Source organism: Lactuca virosa, chromosome 4 (genome assembly GCF_052849685.1).
Source record: "Lactuca virosa cultivar CGN04683 chromosome 4, Lactuca_virosa_CGN04683_v6, whole genome shotgun sequence".
Lineage (NCBI taxonomy): Eukaryota > Viridiplantae > Streptophyta > Magnoliopsida > Asterales > Asteraceae > Lactuca > Lactuca virosa.
The window spans coordinates 182,732,262-182,748,903 of NC_136429.1; the positions used below are offsets into that span (position 1 = coordinate 182,732,262).

Here is a 16,642-nt window from a genome sequence, read left to right on the forward strand (position 1 = left end):
GATACTTACCTTCCACTAGCAGATTTCTCATACAACAATAGTTATCATGCTAGTATTGACCGACCCCCGTTTGAGATGCTGTATGGTCGGAGGTGTAGGACTCTAGTTTATTGGGTAGAAGTTGGGCATCGAGTTATGGGAAGCACTGAAGTGGTGCTTAAGACCACTAAGTTGATTCAACTGGTGTGTGATAGACTGAGGGTTGCGTAGAGCCGCCAGAAGAGCTATGCTGACCGGCATCGATCAAATCTCGAGTTCCAAGTAGGTGATTTTGTGTTGCTAAAGGTGTCACCTTGGAAGGGTGTCATTCGATTTCCGAAGAGGGGAAAGCTGGGGCCCCGATTCATTGGTCCTATCAGGATTTCTGCCCGAGTTGGCAGGGTTGCTTATCGGTTGGATCTTCCAATCGAGCTTAGTCAGATCCATAACACCTTCCACATGTCTCAGCTCCGGAAGTGTGTTGCAGATGAGGCTGTCGTTATTTCTTTGGATGATATTTAGGTGGATAGGAGTATGGATTATGTGGAGAAGCCCATTATAGTTTTGGATAGAAAAACTAAAGCTCTTCGTAACAAGATTGTCAAGCTAGTGAAGGTGCAGCGGCAGCACCGGAAGGGCTTCGAATGGACTTGGGAACCGGAGGACGATATGCGAAAGCATTACCCGGATCTATTTGCGACTGCGGACTTCGAGGACGAAGTCTAGTTCAAGTGGGGGAGAGTTGTAACACTCCAATCCACATATTCCATTGTCCACCTCCTTGTATTTTTCATTTATTTTTGGCAAAAAGGACCTTTCTGTACGTTGGGCGTACATTTGGTACGCTTAGCGTACATGAGAGATGTGCATCAGGTGGCTAAGACTCGTACGTTGGGCGTACGAGCAGGTACGCGGGGCGTACGTGTCAGATATCTAAAACCCTAATCCTTGGACTTGCACCTTATTTAAGCAACCTTACATCATTTGGACCAAACCCTAATCAGCCTCCATAGCCTCATTTCGTCCCTTAACCCTAGATTTTCATTGAGAGTGCGATCCTTGAGCTTAAAGAGTGTTTTGGAGGCCATTTTAGAGATCATTCAAGAAGGAGAAGGTGGTGAGCAAGTCGTGGGTGTCATTGAGCTTCTAGATCCTGCATCTATTTCATCTTGAGGAACTTCTAGAGGTATAAAGTCATCACCTTGTCATCTCTTTTGTTAGTTTGAGCTAGGGTTTTGTTATGGAGTCCCTTTTTGGTTCTTGGACCCTCTCTTGTGAGTTGAGCAACTCCAGAGACTAGGATTGTTAGATCTAAGCTCTTTGAGAATGTTAGATGCATAAATGTGCCATCTTGAAGGTTGTTTTGATTCCATGCATGAACTTGAAGTCTTAAATGAGGTCTTAATGGGAAGAATAGAGTATTAGGGACCCTTATGGAAGAAGTCTTAAATGAGGTCTTAATGGGAAGAATAGAGTATTAGGGACCCTTATGGAATGTAAGGGCATAAAGTTGCCAACTTTATGCCTTAGTACATCTTAATGGACTCAGATATGAAGTTTAACGTTGAAATTCCAAGTATTAAGCACTCAATGGTCGTGGTGCATAATCAGCTTGTACGTTGGGCGTAATATCATATACGCTGCGCGTACATCCAAGGGGCTTAGTATGCTAAGCGTATTGGAGTGGTACGCTAGGCGTACACACCTCATATGGGTTTGGGCTTCGTGTGGGCTCGTAAGCTTATTGGACTTTATTGTGTTTTGGGCCTAGTCCCATATTGGACTGTTATTCTGTTTTGGGCCATAGTTGTATTGGTTGGGCTTGTTGGGCCATGAGGCCCATTAATAGCTTTTATATTGGATCCTAGGCCCATTGGTCAAAGAAAGACTTTTGGGCCACCATGGAAGTGCTTAGGCTTAAGTGTTTGGAGTCTTTGATTAGGTGAAATTATAATCCTAATTTAGGTTTATTTGTATTATTGTTCGGTGTGAGGTTTCAGACTGTTAGGCGAGCAACTATTGTGTTCAGCAAATTGAGGTGAGTCTTCTCACTACATCCATGGGTCGAAGGCACCAAGGTCGACCCATTATTTGTTATAAGATGTTATTAATTGATTATGTTATGGTTTGCATTGACTTATGTGAAGACCATGGGGGGAGCCCATGACACTTGACAAGACCTTGGGGGAGGGGAGCCCATGACACTGGGATACAAGACCATGGGGGTAGCCTACAACATTCCAAATGAAGACCATGGAGGGAGTCCATGGCAAACTTATGTTTATGTGTGCATCGCAATATATGGTTATGTGTTTATGTGTTTTTGGGAAACTCACTAAGCGTGTGCTTACAGTTTTGTTGGGTGTTTCAAGTACTTCTGTTTCTAAGGGCAATTACCCAGCTTGATGACACAACGGTACTCCCCAGTATTTCTTAAATTAGTATTTGAATACTCTGATCTTTTAAACAATGTAGTTATATAATGGGATTTTTGGAAACAAATGTGGTTGATATTATTAATTATTTTATGAAAAAAATCCTATGAATTTTGGGTGTTACACGTCGTGAGCCACCACTGAACTACTAGGTCCATTTTCTCCTGTAGATTACAACCCTTTCTCCCTTCACCTTCCCATATAAAGTTCCAAACTTGAAGAAGTATTTGGAAACTAAAGTTTAGAAAGATTATGATAATCAAGTAAATGAAACAAAAACAAGCTCTTGTAATTGCGGTTTTGCTTTAGAAGATCCGAAGTCATGGAACGAAGAGAAACAAATACATCTAAAATTGAATATGAGATTTTTGAATACAAATTGTAATCAATGATTTGAATTCAGACATAACGAAAAACAGTAATAATAGTAATAGAAACTTGATTTTTCCCTTTTTCGAATTATAGAACATTGTGTACATGAAGTGATACAGTTTATAAGAAAAAAATACGATGTCGATTGATTAACAGGGACTTGATTAGCAGCTTCGGATGGTTGGACTTGATTAGCAGCTTTAGATGGCTGAAAACCATCCCAGAACACACAAACCGAGTCGCATTGGGACATGTCCCGATCAATTTAATGTTACAAAAAATACCATCATCTCCACTTTTCCTGTTCCACAACACCCTCTAGACGCCTCCACAAACCCTAAAATAAACGATTAGATGTAATCATGTAAACGAAATCGAATTTTGACTATAAGGATATGAAATTTCAAACTTAATTTCTGCTACCATGGGAGGCGGGATTTTTGATCAGGTCGTAGAGTGGTTGAAAGATGTCGAAAATAACCATCTTGAGCCCTGGGTGTTGTGATACAAGTTGGGTTGTAGCTAAATTTATCTTCTTGTTTAATGATTGAGCATCTGTGTTGATCTTCGCTATAGACCCCTTTCCATGAGATCTGAACAAAATTCTCACTACCGACAAACAGTCAAGCGGTGGGAGCGATTCCACTCCGATTCTCCTTGCTCCTAATCCATACAAATCCTTTTTTTCTTTGTAAATTGTAATCAATTAGTAAAATCTACAATAGTAAAACACCTGGTTTCAAGAATTGGTTATGGTGGATTAGGATTAATTTTACCTTGATGAAGCTTGAAAAAGCTTCAGACAAGGTAGGATCCGTATTTGAAAAAAAAAAAACCGTTTTGGGCGTCCGCCGGAGAGGTCGCCGAAGCTTGTATCCGCCGGAAATGCCGCCGGAGGTGAACCCCAAAACAGGTTTTACCTGCTATTGCAGGTAATAGTGGTATGTTTAAAAAAAACAAATCTAAAGATTAATAGTGCACCAAAAAATATTCTATGACTGAATATGTTCAAGTGCTATAATTGATTACACTTTCACATCATCCCTAAAAAATTTGATACTACAAAACTTAGTTATTTTCGGTAATATATATTTGTCCTAAGAATTTATTTCTCCACATAATTGTGTGGACCAAAAAAGTAACAAAAATAACTATGGTGGTCACGTGCAAAGCTCGTGCTCAAAATAGGAAAGTAAAGCCCTCTCCTCCCTTTTTGCCTTTTCCGTTTGCATTCCTGCAAAACACAGCAGTCGCTTTTCCCTTCGTTCTGGAAAATCTCGATCCGTTTCTATACCGTTAGGGTTTCGGCTTACTAAAGCTCCACATAATCCGTACCATTTGTGGGATCGAGCTCCGCTGATCTTCATCATGAAGCTCACCGTAAAGACTCTTAAAGGGAGCCACTTTGAAATTAGGGTTCAACCTTCCGACACTGTGAGTCCCCTTACTCCTAAATATGTTTGCAATTCTTTTCCAAATAGACCAAAATTACTGATTTTGATGTGTTTACATATGATTAGAGAAGCACGCATGTCATATCTTTCCCATACATCGTAGTTTATTATCCAGTTTGTATGTTTTCTCTGTGAATCTGAACCTTTATGTCTACCATTCTGTTAAATTGACGAAGAAAGTCAGGAACTTTATCTGTAGCAATGATGCATCTGAGTTCTTTTTCCACATACATTACTAATACAAGACTTCTTACATTACCAGATTATGGCAGTCAAGAAAAACATTGAAGATGTACAAGGAAAAGATAATTATCCATGTGGGCAGCAGTTATTGATTCACAATGGTAAGGTTCTAAAAGACGAAACTACATTATCAGATAACAAAGTCTCAGAAGAAGGTTTTCTTGTTGTCATGCTAAGCAAGGTAACTTTCTTACTTATTTAGTTATTTACAGTGTTAGTTTTTACCTTGTTTCTTTTTTTTTTACCTTCATATCATAATTCTGTTTACTTCCATCTCCCAACAGACTAAAAGCTCTACCTCAGGTGTAACTTCATCTACTCAGGTAAACTTTTATACCTATCCTCTTTATATATAACCTTCACTATTGAAATCTCATATTAGTAAATTACAAAACAGCCCCTTCAAACAACTGCATCAGCTTCCAATCCCACCAGTACATCTTCTTCTATCCCAGCAACAGCAACAGTAACACCACCTGCTGCACCACCGTATGAGCATTTTGTCCAAAATTCTTTTTCATTTATTTTTTAAAAGAAATTGTTAATAACATTTTAACTCGTGTTTTATGAAACTACAGTGTTATTTCTGATACATATGGTGAAGCTGCTTCAAATGTAGTAGTCAACAATAGTAGTGTTGACCAAACTGTTCAACACATAATGGACATAGGAGGTGGGGTTTGGGATAAGGAAACTGTTACTCGTGCACTACAAGCTGCTTACAATAATCCAGAACGAGCAATTGATTATTTATATTCTGTATGTTTCCAAATCATCTTTTTATTTTTAATATCTTTTAAAACTTATAATACACTAATAATGTTCCAATTTCTTTTTTCAGGGTATTCCAGATACAGTTGAAGTTGCAGCTCCTATGACACAACTCCCTACTACTCATGTTGCACCTCTTTCTGGAGGACCTAATTCATCTCCTTTGAATTTGTTTCCTCAGGTTACTAATCATTCAGATGTTTTTATTGAGTTTATTTTTTTTTGTAGTTGATGCAGATGATTATTTGTTTTTGGATTTATGTGCAGGAAATGCCTTCAAGTGGTACAGGTGGCAATCTTGGATCCCTTGATTTTCTTAGAAACAACCAACAGGTGGTATTTATGTATCCAACCCTCCAAATTAATGTCATTTTTTTTAATATGCTGAATTAGTTATCAGTGCCAATGTGGCGTCCAGCTTGGCTCCTATGTGGAAAATTAGTTGATATTATATAATTTATTAATTATTTAAATTCCAATCTGCATTTCAGTTCCAAGCATTGCGAACTATGGTACAATCAAATCCACAAATACTACAGGTACACTTTTTGTTATTCTTTCTTTATATCTTTATTTTTTTTGTTACATTTTTAAAAACAGTTTTCATTTGTTTCAGCCTATGCTTCAAGAGCTTGGAAAACAAAACCCTCAGCTTTTAGGACTAATCCAAGAAAATCATGCTGAGTTTCTTCAACTAATTAATGAACCTGTAGATGCTTCTGAAGGGTCAGTAAACTATATACTATAATTACTATTACAAATTTATAATGACAATCAAATTATTTTAGTAAAATAATTTAAGAGGCTGTAAGCTGTATGCGATTATGAATTAAAAATTCTACTTTGAACTTTTATTCTAGGGATCTGTTTGATCAACCGGATCAGGAAATGCCACATGCTATCAGTGTAACTCCAGAAGAACAGGAGGCGATTGAACGGGTAATTTATATTTATATTTTTAATTTTAATAATATATAGTTTTATTTTTGAATTAGTTAATTAATTTTTGTTGTATTTTCAGCTTGAGGCAATGGGTTTTGATAGAACTCTTGTTATTGAGGCATTTTTAGCATGTGATCGAAATGAGGAATTGGCAGCTAACTTTTTATTGGAGAATGCTGGTGATTATGAGGACTAAATAGAGATCACAAATCTATGTATTCTGAAAGGTATATAGTAATATATATATATTGTTGTTTTTGTTTTACTTAATGCAAAAAGAACAACTTATTTAATATTTTTATATTTTCAGGTGATTTTGACTTGGGAGGTTTTATGAAACGCGACAGAGACCCATTTTAGGTGGTGGTTTATACAGTTTGGACGTTTATTGTATTGTCCATGGAACTGAGGCTTTCTTTTTTCTTATTTATTTGCGTTGTTTTTTTTTTCTATTTAATTTAATTTTATACTTATCCCAAATATGAAGGGATGAACAGGATTTTGTTTGTGCATTTCAGTTGACTTGTGTGACCCTGATTTTTTTTTTTTTTTCGTGTCTGACCAGTTTGTTACTGCTAATGTCCCGACTTACTTTTCTTCCAAGTATCATTTTCGGTTTGTTGACTAAGGGGACTTGGTTACGTATAATATAATCTGTTTTAGTAAATAGTTGTTTATAAAATCATAAACAGTAAGTATCATAAACATCTGGCTACTACCATACTACAAAACCATCAAAACAAATATAAAACTTCTATTCGAACATTAAGAACCTTTTTCTTTTGCTTTTTCTTCCATCTCCTCATAATTAACGTTCCTCAATGTGTTTCCTTCAATTTATAGTTACCATGAAAATTGTATTTTGTTGTAATTTTTTAATCCTAACTATGCATTTATTAGGTGACATTATGAGGGTCAAAGTCAAGTTGTCAACCATCTTAGCTATCAAAATTCACATTACCACGATCATGGTTCCAAAAGTTGTCTTAGGGTTTGGATTAACATAGATGGTTACAAATGACGATCAATGGAGATAAAGAGGTTTTCTTTTGAAGAAGTGTTTAAGTGTCATAGGAGGATTGCTTTTGCAAGGTTAATCATTGCAAATACATGAAATGTCGGTAGCATCACGTGTGTAAGTGTGTTGTAAATGATGATGCTACACATATTGAAATACATTACAAAACTTGATTTTGGGGACCAAAGTGGTTAAAATTTAAAGATGATGACCAAATCTGTACTACTTGGATAACCGTAATGGCCATTTATAAAATTCACTTAATAATTTATTAAACTTTATGATCCTTTAGACTTTAGAGCATACATAAGTTGAGTTTTTTTTGGGAGTTTTTTCAAAACCTTTTCTAAACTAAAAAGATTTTAAAATTTGAAAAAGATATTATAGTACCCTTTTTAAATCGAAGTTTTTTCAAAAACCTTGTTGATTTACATTCACTTACCAAGAGATTTTTCAATGATCATCTTATTCTAATAAATGAAGATTTTTTTGCTATATGTATGGCCGGTCCCAGAAAATTAAATATTCTCAAAGACCAGGATAAACTAGAAAAAAATAATTCTTATTGTTATTATAAGTTTTTATTTTTAAATAAAAATATATAATAAAAAACTTGAGCTCTGTGCAGCTGCCCATTTTGCCTCCCCTCAAAGCCCTCATGACCACATGTCGCCCTCTCATTCAATTTGCCAAATGTCATTTTGGGGTTATTTTAAATTAATTTTTTTTCGTATGTCATTTTATGGGTTTTCTATTTTATTAAATTTCATATAATATTTTGTTGTAATAATTACAATATATATAGTAATAAATACATATCAATTTTTCTAATGGACCTACCTTTTAATTTCAAAATTCCGAAATTAAAGTTTATTAGTTTCTTTTGTTTATTTATATTTGTTTAAATTTAAAAGATAAAAAAATATTTCAATTTTAATTATTCATTATTTTTCTTATTTTCTTGTAAATCCAAAGTTCTTAAATATTTAGACCTTCCTATTTAACTTTTTTTTTTAAATTAACTCATGTAATACATGAGTCTCACAACTAGTTAGGTAATAAACAACGATTTGTGAACCAAAAAATAAGCAAATTAACTGAATAAGTTCTTTTATTACGGAGATAAAAATGAAAATTTTCAATTGAAATTTTTTAATGAACACTCTACCAAAAAACCTCCTGCTGTAGAAAATATAATATACTTTTATTATATTACCAATTCAATTCACATACTTTGTTTTTAATCATCTAATGTAACAAAATATGATATTTAACTATTCAATTTTACAAACTTACTTTTATAAACTTATTACTTTTTTTACCATTTTATTAATAACTTCACATAAAATGATAAAAGAAAAAGACAATATATATCAAAATATGAAATTTCATTATTTATTATTAACCTACCACATATGTTTTTTGTAATGAATATTTTATTTTAGTTATTCAATACAATCTATTACAACTTCTTTTATCATAACTTATTATCGCATTATAATATATATATATATATATATATATATATATATATATTTGAAACGACAAATTATCCTACTGCTAGTCTAATCCTAAACACCACATACGTCTTCTAGTGAAACTTGAACCCATGACCTTTTTATTTGAGAGAGTCACTCATTATTGCTAGGCCAAATGCCCTTTGGTAATTATTTAGTATTAGATAACCACTTTTTAAACGGGGAAAAAGTATTTCTTTGGGCAAATTTCTTAGGCACATAATTGTAAATGTGTCTTGTCGTGAGACACTGAATAAGTTGAAAGATGAGTCAGACATGCGAAAATGTAAAAGTAAAAAAGCCGGAAGGAATAAGAATTGGGGAGACAAAGAGGCAAAACTTACAATAAAGTTAAGTGGCATGAGAAGTTGGGAAGATGGAGGGGTAGATGAGGATGAGACGAGTTGACTCCCATAGCCTCTTGGTAGAAGAGGGGGAAAACCCAATCTTTTATCTCACTCTCAATAGAAGGCAAAGGGAAAAAGAGAGGTGTCCGAGTGAGATAGAGTACAAGTATGAAGTGTGAAAGAAAAATAAAAGAAAAAACAGAAAAAGAAAAAAAATTACACAACTAAGCAGATTCCACTTCACACAAGATCAATTCAATTTTAATTTTTATTTGTGGTTTTGGTTTTGAATTTGTCCGATTTATCTAAAAAAAAATACATATAAATAAACAAGTCATTTTAATAAAGTTATATACACTAAAGTCTCAATATTTTTCAACGATTTTGACAAAAAAATCCTAAACTTTATTTTTCTTTTACAGTAAAGCCCTAACTACCGACAGTTTTTGACATACTTATCATTTTTTGCCGGTTAACCAGTAATTAGGACTTTACTATATATATAAAAAAAGTTTACGACTTTCTTCTCAAATCATTGAAAAAATTGGGACTTTAGTGTATAGTCTTGATTTCCTTACAAACAAGTAATTTTATCAGTCTCATGAGACCCAAGCCCACGAATATTTAATTGTGATTTTCGTCGCATCACCACTATTTTTTTTACCATCATATTTACCCTGCTACAATCACGCTCAAGGGAAACAGATGCAAAAGAGAGAACGAAAGGGGGTGATGAGACTTGTAAAATTTTCTTCTTGGTCCGCCGCCAAATATTGAACTGAAAAACGGAGACAGATTGTACAAACACAAACATCACACGCCTAGTCAAAAGGGTGTGAATGTGGATAAGGGGTAAGAATGACTGTTTCATCTTTTCCAGTTTCTTAGTTTTCCATTTTTAGGACTGCAAAAAACCCAACACAATCTTGATTCTTTTTTTTCTTTCTTGATTATCTCCGTTTTTTTTAATGTCGATTTGTTGAAATTATATATATATATATATATATATATATATATATATATAACAAAAAGCAAACATTAAGAATTTCAATAAGATCTAGCTGACTGGAGCAGATTCCAATAACTCTTATGCTTAAAGACTATCGTACCATTAAATTTCTAACAAAAAAAAGATATATACACTAAAGTCCAAATATTTTCAATGATTTGACAACAGTCTTAAACTTTATTTTTTTTACAGTAAAGTTTTAATTCACGACTTGACAAAAAATGCCATAAACTTTATTTTTTTGACATTAAAGTTTTAATTACCAGCTAACCGGCAAAAAATGGTAAGCGTGTCAAAAATTGTCGGTAGTTAGGACTTTACTATTAAAAAATAAAGTTTAAAATTTTCTTGTTAAATCGTTGAAAATATTGAAACTTTAGTATATACTCATTTTCATTTTAACACTAACCGTATCCATTTAGTTTTTGTGCTTAGTCATATCAACGTATTTAACCTAATTGAGATCTTTTACCTAAATTTTTTTATTCATTGTCTTGTTTAACATGGCGTGTGAGTTTTTTACTCTTTTTTTTATTAATTTTTTTATGGCTATAATAGTTTATGCCCTATAGAAAAAAGGGAAATTGCCACTAATAAACATTTTTTGGGGGCAATTTCAAAAAATAGACACAAAAAATCAACTTTTCAAGTATAGACATGGATTCCGCGGAGGTGAGCTCTGAGGGCTCCGCGGAATCAACATAATATCCGAGGAATCGATGTGGCAAAAAAAATCTCAAGATCCATTCCGCAGAGCTACCTCCGAGGAATGAAGTCATTCCGCAGAGGTAGCTCCGAAGAATGGATCTTCAGTTTTTTTTTTTTTTTTTTTTTTTTTTTTTACATCGATTATTCGGGGCTTATACTCATTCCCCAACTGATTCTTTTCAAAAAAAGATTATGATGGTATGAAAATTTATTGACAATGTTTGGAGTGAACCTGAGGTGGAAAAATTGTTATTTTAATCGGAGATCTTTACATAAAAAAACCATGAGAGGCGGAAAAAAAAAATCTGAAGATTCACTCCTCGGAGCTACCTCCGCGGAATGATTTGATTTCACTCCTCCGACGTAGCTCCACGGAACGGATCTTGAGAATTTTTTTTTGTTCCTCGGAGATTATGTTGATTCCATGGATCCCTAGGAGCTCACCTCCACGGAATCCATGTCTATACCTGAAATTTTGATTTTTTGTGTGTATTTTTTAAAATTTCCCCCTAAAATTTTTCTATTACTTGTAATTTCCTTATGAAAAAATGGCACATTGGTCTGAATTATTTAATTTCTACTGTGGTGATAGTCTTTTTCTTATCGCGGCCTTTGGGCGGAAAACAACCCCTACAAGCATCCGAAGCGCCGTATTGACGGAGAAGCCCATCGTGCCGACTGCCAAATACGACCCCACCCGACCCAAATCTTCACTTTTAATCTGGAAAGTGCGCGAACGCCTCCGGAGAGTAGTATAACTGACAATATCGTCGTCTCTTCCACCGATCCGTTGACTTAGCGGGAACTTTCTGTCTCCTATCCGGTAAGTCGTTTTCTCCTCCGTTACTTCTTCCGAATAGATCGGTCTTCTTGTTGATTTGATTTAGATCAATCCGATTTATAATAGTTGACTTAATCTGGTTTGATTTGCAATGAATGTAACTAGATATGCAATTTGTGCTTTCTACCTGAATAATTTGAAGTTTGCTTGCCTGCATTTTGCTCGTTGGTTGTTTCTAATTGTTTCTGCGATTATACGCTTGTCAATTTGAGATCATCTTAGTTTTTGTTCATCTATACGATCAAGTTTTTGAGTGAGAAACATAAATGAATTCTATACAGATCATAACAATATGCAAGGAATTCACTCTTAAATCGCTGAGATTTCAGATCACAGAGAAACAAATCTAAGTCACCTCAGTAGAACATCTCTTCAAGTGAAAGAAAAACTTCATGCATTTATCATTTGACTGTCGGCTAATTATTCTTACCAGTAACATTACTTACTTGTAGATCCGTTTGTTTATAATGGTTTTTGCAGTTGTACATTTGCAATCAGAGATTATTATAGCTTGTTGTTCAATTATGAGTTTTTGTTGATCGATTTATGATTACTCATTAGAATTTCTGTTTTTTTTTTTTCTTTTCTTCTGCATTTAGAATTCCAGTTGCAAAAAGCCAAAAAGATATGGTTCTAGAAGGAGTGATAACCTCCCCTCATCGTAGATCACAGACACCATTTTCTTCACCTTCAGCCAAAAAACAATACACAAAGGAAGATGAATTGGGTAGCTTTTCAACAGTTATCAGGCGACATCGCTACCTACTAACTGCTCTTGTACTTCTTGCTGTCCTCTGCACTGTGTATCTCTATTTTGCTGTTACTCTAGGTGCGGGTGACATCTGTTATGGCTTGAACCCAACTCAAAAGGCATTGTGTCAAGTCAAACTAGCCAAAGAATCAATTGCCAAAAGAAAACTAAAATTATAATTCACACTAAACCACCAAACAAAATCTTGTATCTTCTTTTTCTGCTTGTATGATGATGGTGATAATGTCTAATTCTATTAGTTTTACATTTGTTACATTGATCCGAGAGAAATGTCGATTTCATGAATAGAAATGTGCGATTATTTAATATAAAGAGTTGTCTGAAACACTCGGGTACACAATTACACATAATTTACTCAACGATATTTAGTTCTTTAAGCCATGCGGTGTGCAAAGGACAGGGATCTTGCTTCCCTTGCGCGATTGCCTTCTCTGAGAGTGAATAGAACCACCCGTTTCTCCATTTGAACTGCAAAATTCATTACCACTTTTTTAGAGAATGAACAAAGCTCAAGTATATCAAGAGTCCTAGATTTTATTTCCAAAAGAACTAGAGGCAAAAATGAAAAAGTGTGTGGAGTTGTAGGTTTTCTTTGCAAAAGAGGACAAAACTTTTACCTCTTTCACTGCTGTAGGGAAGTGTGAAACTGCTCGAGCATAAGCACATAACCTTTCCTCGACCCCTTCTTCAAAAACAATGCCTTTCTCTGTGGCTGCTGCAGATGCCAGTTCACTTATGAGGCTACCTACCTGAAAAATTAGGCAAAATGCTAGATTTCATGAGTGATGATTAATGAATTATATGATGATAGTATAAAATCTCAATTAAATTGTTTATTGTTTGTCCCACATCGGTTACACTTACACATGTCTCCTTAAAATGTGTTTTTAATTCATCCACTTAAAAAAAGTGATATTTCCACATTTGTATAGAAGTCAAAATACAATCAAAACCATAAGTCCATAAGTCAAAGTCAACCTTGAATCTAATGTTGATGAAGAAGGTAAAGTTACCTCAGAACGGAAGTCCTTTTCTACAGCGCCCACAGTGGCTCCTGGATGACGAGCTCCAACAAGCATGAATGCTGATATCCATATAAGCTTCTCTAGCATTTGCTTCTGAAATGGTTCTTTCTCAAGTACCTGATTTCCATATTTCCTTAGTTTCTTTTACATAATTACAACTTCAACTCAACATTTTAACTCAAAATTTACCTTGCAAGAAAGACCTCCAGCGCGTAACCTATCAGCAACAGCAGAACCCCATTTCCCAAATGCAGCAGTCAACCCCTCGGGATTCGTATCAGTTATACCATCAACAGGAGGCTCACCAAGCTTCGCAACAGCAAAATACGCCAACACTTGATCAGCATCACCTAGACCTTTACTTTCGAACCATGGCTCCAGCATCCCGTTCTGGAAAAACACCAAATCTGCTAGATTGTTATGATCAATGTAAACCACAAAAACACACGAGAAGAAAACGAATAAGTTCTAATTATCGAACCGTTCCAACGGGATTGAGGAGTGGATTGAAGAACAGCGTCAAGATCATCGTTCCTAGTGCACACCAGTATCGGGCCTGGGAAATCGATCGGGACAGGCTCGCCTCTCTTCACGAGCAAATCCTCGCCAGCGCCCATCTGTTGTAGGGCTTTTCCGACACGGCCACCGCCTACGATGATTGAGGGTATTACTTTTGTGGCGGTGGTGGCAGCCATGGAGGTTGTTGGTGCTCTTGATGTCGATGATGGGTAAGATTGGAGTTTGGATTTGAGATTAAGAAGTGAATTAGGTTTAGTGGAGTGGGAGTGGTACCAAAGAGAAGAGATTGAAGTGGTGGTTGTTAAGTTAGCCATTGTCGTTGAGGCGAGGGTGAGGGTGTGCAGTGGGTGCCATGGATGGGGTTTGTTTCGTGTGTATTTCTTTGTTGAGACGAGGCAGAGAGAGCCACTCGTTTGTAGGATGGCATATCCGGTTCCGGTTGGCCCACAATCCATTTCATGACAATTTCGATTTTCGGGTCTTTGACATAAAGCAGTATCACTTTCAAGTTTCAATATTCGTGAGGAATATTGATCCTTCGCAAAAAATTGTTTGAAAGATGCTAACATTACAAAAATCCATATAAAAAGAGCCCACTAAGGAATCACAAGTCACATTTTTTTTTCATAGCAAGTGATAATATTTTGTTTATTACCGATGCACCGTCTTACAATTCACCAAGTATTTAAGATTGTTACTTACTCTATTTAAAGGTCGGGATTCTACCAAATTAGTGACTTATATGATCTTTGCAATATGATTATCGGCGCTTTTTGATCCCTTATATTAGCGAGGATGGTGATTATTTTTTTGGTAAAAGATGAAAAATAGCTCATACGTAACAACATGATCCTTTTAATGAATAACTCACTTTTAGTGAATAACTCAGTGTTATAATAATTATTACAGCCTAATGGTAATAATTTATTAATACTAGTTTGGGCCCGACAATGAGATTGGATTTTTTAGGATTAGCCTGATTCGGACATTTGGTTACTACTAGTTTTGCAATTTTTAGAGAGAACCAATCCAAGAACCGGTAAATATTAGTTAAAGAAATCTGGTTTATGGTATGGTCAAAGACCAATCCTAAAATATATATATATATATATATATATATATATATATATATATATATATATATATATATAGATAGAGAGAGAGAGAGAGAGAGAGAGAGAGAGATTAAGAAAAGTATTTCCAAAATCATAAAGTATTTTGCAAATCCATATTCTCTTAACCATGTGGTTATTTACTCAAAATGTGGTCATTTCCTAATATGTTCTTAAAAATCATTGACTATTCGGATGAATATCCCTTAAAAAGTCCTCCCTCCGTCCCAAAATTATAGTCCATCTTTCCTTTTTGGTTTGTCCCAGAATAATAGTCCACTTCTAAAAATAAATAACATTTTTACCAAAATACCCCCTCATTATTATTTAATCAACTAAGCATTTAATGGAACATTAAATGCAAAGTAAGGACAAAACTGTCATTTTATTAAATAAAGTTAGTGGTAATTAATGCTTTTCTTAATATGTGTGTTTTTTGTCTGTGGACAATAATATTGGAACGGAGGGAGTACAATTTTATGGCTATATTGATTATGCATGGATTGGTTAAGGATTGATTGGAGACCGGTTCGTTCAACTACTGGTTATTGAGTTTTTAGGCAAAGCCTAGTTAGACTGGGGGAGTGCCTATGGTAGAGACTGTAGTCTCCCAGCCACCTCAGTACGAACATTGCCCCTCCACCGCGGTTTGGGTGCGGTGGAGGTTATACTACAGTAGTCCCCGACCGCACTCTCCACACGCACACACACACACTCGCTCTCTCTCTCTCTCTCTCTCTCTCTCTCTCTCCCACTCTCCTCTTTTACTTGCTTTCTCTATCCTCTCTCAACCAATCACCTTCTTTTATTTCTTCTTTCTTTTCTCTCTCCTAACCCTTTTCCCATTCCCACCGTGCGGTTTCAAATTGATAAAATGAGAAAAAAATTATGAGTTGGCGTCTACGTGGCATAGTAGGGAGCACGATTTCAGTGGCACCACTCCCTGCAATCTTAAGACTCATAACTAATCTTGCTAGGACCGGTTAAACACCTCGATCGAAGATCCTCGATTAGTTGTGTTGGGATACTCCTTTGATTTGATGACATTCAAACTTCAAACTATTATACATAAGTTGTCATATGTGGTTATACGAGGTAGCTATGTTCTATCTTAATGACTTAGTCAACATGGGACCAACACTTATTGGGTTGACATGACAGTTGACACAATGAGTTGGTTTATGTTAGATAAACGGGTAGGGTTATAGTGGAGATCTGGATATCCCTTGAATCGTGTAAACACTTTCTATATTTCTACCCTATGTTCGGGTTACAAGAAACTCAACCTAGGATAATCCAAAGGGGACACTTACAAATCTAGGCACATAAAACGCAAGCCAAATTGCTAGAAGATTCTGAGTTCGTATGATGAAAACAAGAGCTAAAAGGTGGATTGTTTCTCCTCAAGAGGAAAGTCGTTTATATAGAAAACGAGAAGTAGGGTTTCGTTTTTAGGGTTGGCCATCATGGTTTCCTTTAGAAACAAGTCAAGGGAATCCAAAATTAATAAGGAAATCAGTGGTATCCAAAACTGACGATCTTAGTCAGTTTTACCATAATCCCCCTAAAGAATTCAAT

The 16,642-nt window shown here is 35.3% G+C and overlaps 3 protein-coding genes across 4 annotated transcripts; 2 read left to right on the forward strand and 1 right to left on the reverse strand.

Moving 5' to 3' along the window:
- Positions 1 to 4,000: 4,000 nt before the first annotated feature.
- RAD23A (Rad23 UV excision repair protein family) lies at positions 4,001 to 6,743 on the forward strand. Its single transcript, XM_079044753.1, has 12 exons — positions 4,001 to 4,220; positions 4,503 to 4,664; positions 4,768 to 4,806; positions 4,881 to 4,972; positions 5,062 to 5,242; positions 5,325 to 5,435; positions 5,522 to 5,587; positions 5,746 to 5,793; positions 5,871 to 5,980; positions 6,115 to 6,193; positions 6,276 to 6,423; positions 6,507 to 6,743. Exons 1-11 carry the CDS (start codon positions 4,155 to 4,157, stop codon positions 6,390 to 6,392), a joined length of 1,071 nt encoding a protein of 356 aa, XP_078900879.1. The 5' UTR covers positions 4,001 to 4,154; the 3' UTR covers positions 6,393 to 6,423; positions 6,507 to 6,743.
- Positions 6,744 to 11,412: 4,669 nt separating this feature from the next.
- On the forward strand, positions 11,413 to 12,661 carry LOC145107803 (uncharacterized). Its single transcript, XM_079044756.1, has 2 exons — positions 11,413 to 11,618; positions 12,236 to 12,661. The coding sequence occupies exon 2, from the start codon at positions 12,264 to 12,266 to the stop codon at positions 12,564 to 12,566; it is 303 nt and encodes a 100-aa protein (XP_078900882.1). The 5' UTR covers positions 11,413 to 11,618; positions 12,236 to 12,263; the 3' UTR covers positions 12,567 to 12,661.
- Positions 12,620 to 14,350, reverse strand: LOC145107802 (nuclear protein). 2 transcript variants are annotated; one of them, XM_079044754.1, is made up of 5 exons: positions 13,915 to 14,350; positions 13,623 to 13,840; positions 13,422 to 13,550; positions 13,026 to 13,157; positions 12,620 to 12,876 (listed from the first exon to the last, which is right to left on the reverse strand). In XM_079044754.1, exons 1-5 carry the CDS (start codon positions 14,264 to 14,266, stop codon positions 12,760 to 12,762), a joined length of 948 nt encoding a protein of 315 aa, XP_078900880.1. In that variant the 5' UTR covers positions 14,267 to 14,350; the 3' UTR covers positions 12,620 to 12,759. The 2 variants fall into 2 exon arrangements, with proteins under 2 accessions (XP_078900880.1, XP_078900881.1); XM_079044755.1 differs by having other exon boundaries at positions 13,623 to 13,823; positions 13,915 to 14,114.
- Positions 14,351 to 16,642: the final 2,292 nt, after the last annotated feature.

What these genes read in the sequence shown, in the direction of transcription:
- LOC145107803 (XM_079044756.1), top strand. Translation starts at nt 12,264, where the DNA reads ATGGTTCTAGAAGGAGTGATAACCTCCCCTCATCGTAGATCACAGACA.
- LOC145107802 (XM_079044754.1), bottom strand. Translation starts at nt 14,266, where the DNA reads ATGGCTAACTTAACAACCACCACTTCAATCTCTTCTCTTTGGTACCAC. An exon ending in CTGGAGGTCTTTCTTGCAAG is followed by an intron (nt 13,551 to 13,622) that starts GTAAATTTTGAG and finishes TATGGAAATCAG; the next exon opens with GTACTTGAGAAAGAACCATT. An exon ending in AAAAGGACTTCCGTTCTGAG is followed by an intron (nt 13,158 to 13,421) that starts GTAACTTTACCT and finishes CTAATTTTTCAG; the next exon opens with GTAGGTAGCCTCATAAGTGA.
- RAD23A (XM_079044753.1), top strand. Translation starts at nt 4,155, where the DNA reads ATGAAGCTCACCGTAAAGACTCTTAAAGGGAGCCACTTTGAAATTAGG. An exon ending in GGGTTCAACCTTCCGACACT is followed by an intron (nt 4,221 to 4,502) that starts GTGAGTCCCCTT and finishes TTACATTACCAG; the next exon opens with ATTATGGCAGTCAAGAAAAA. An exon ending in AACAGGAGGCGATTGAACGG is followed by an intron (nt 6,194 to 6,275) that starts GTAATTTATATT and finishes TTGTATTTTCAG; the next exon opens with CTTGAGGCAATGGGTTTTGA.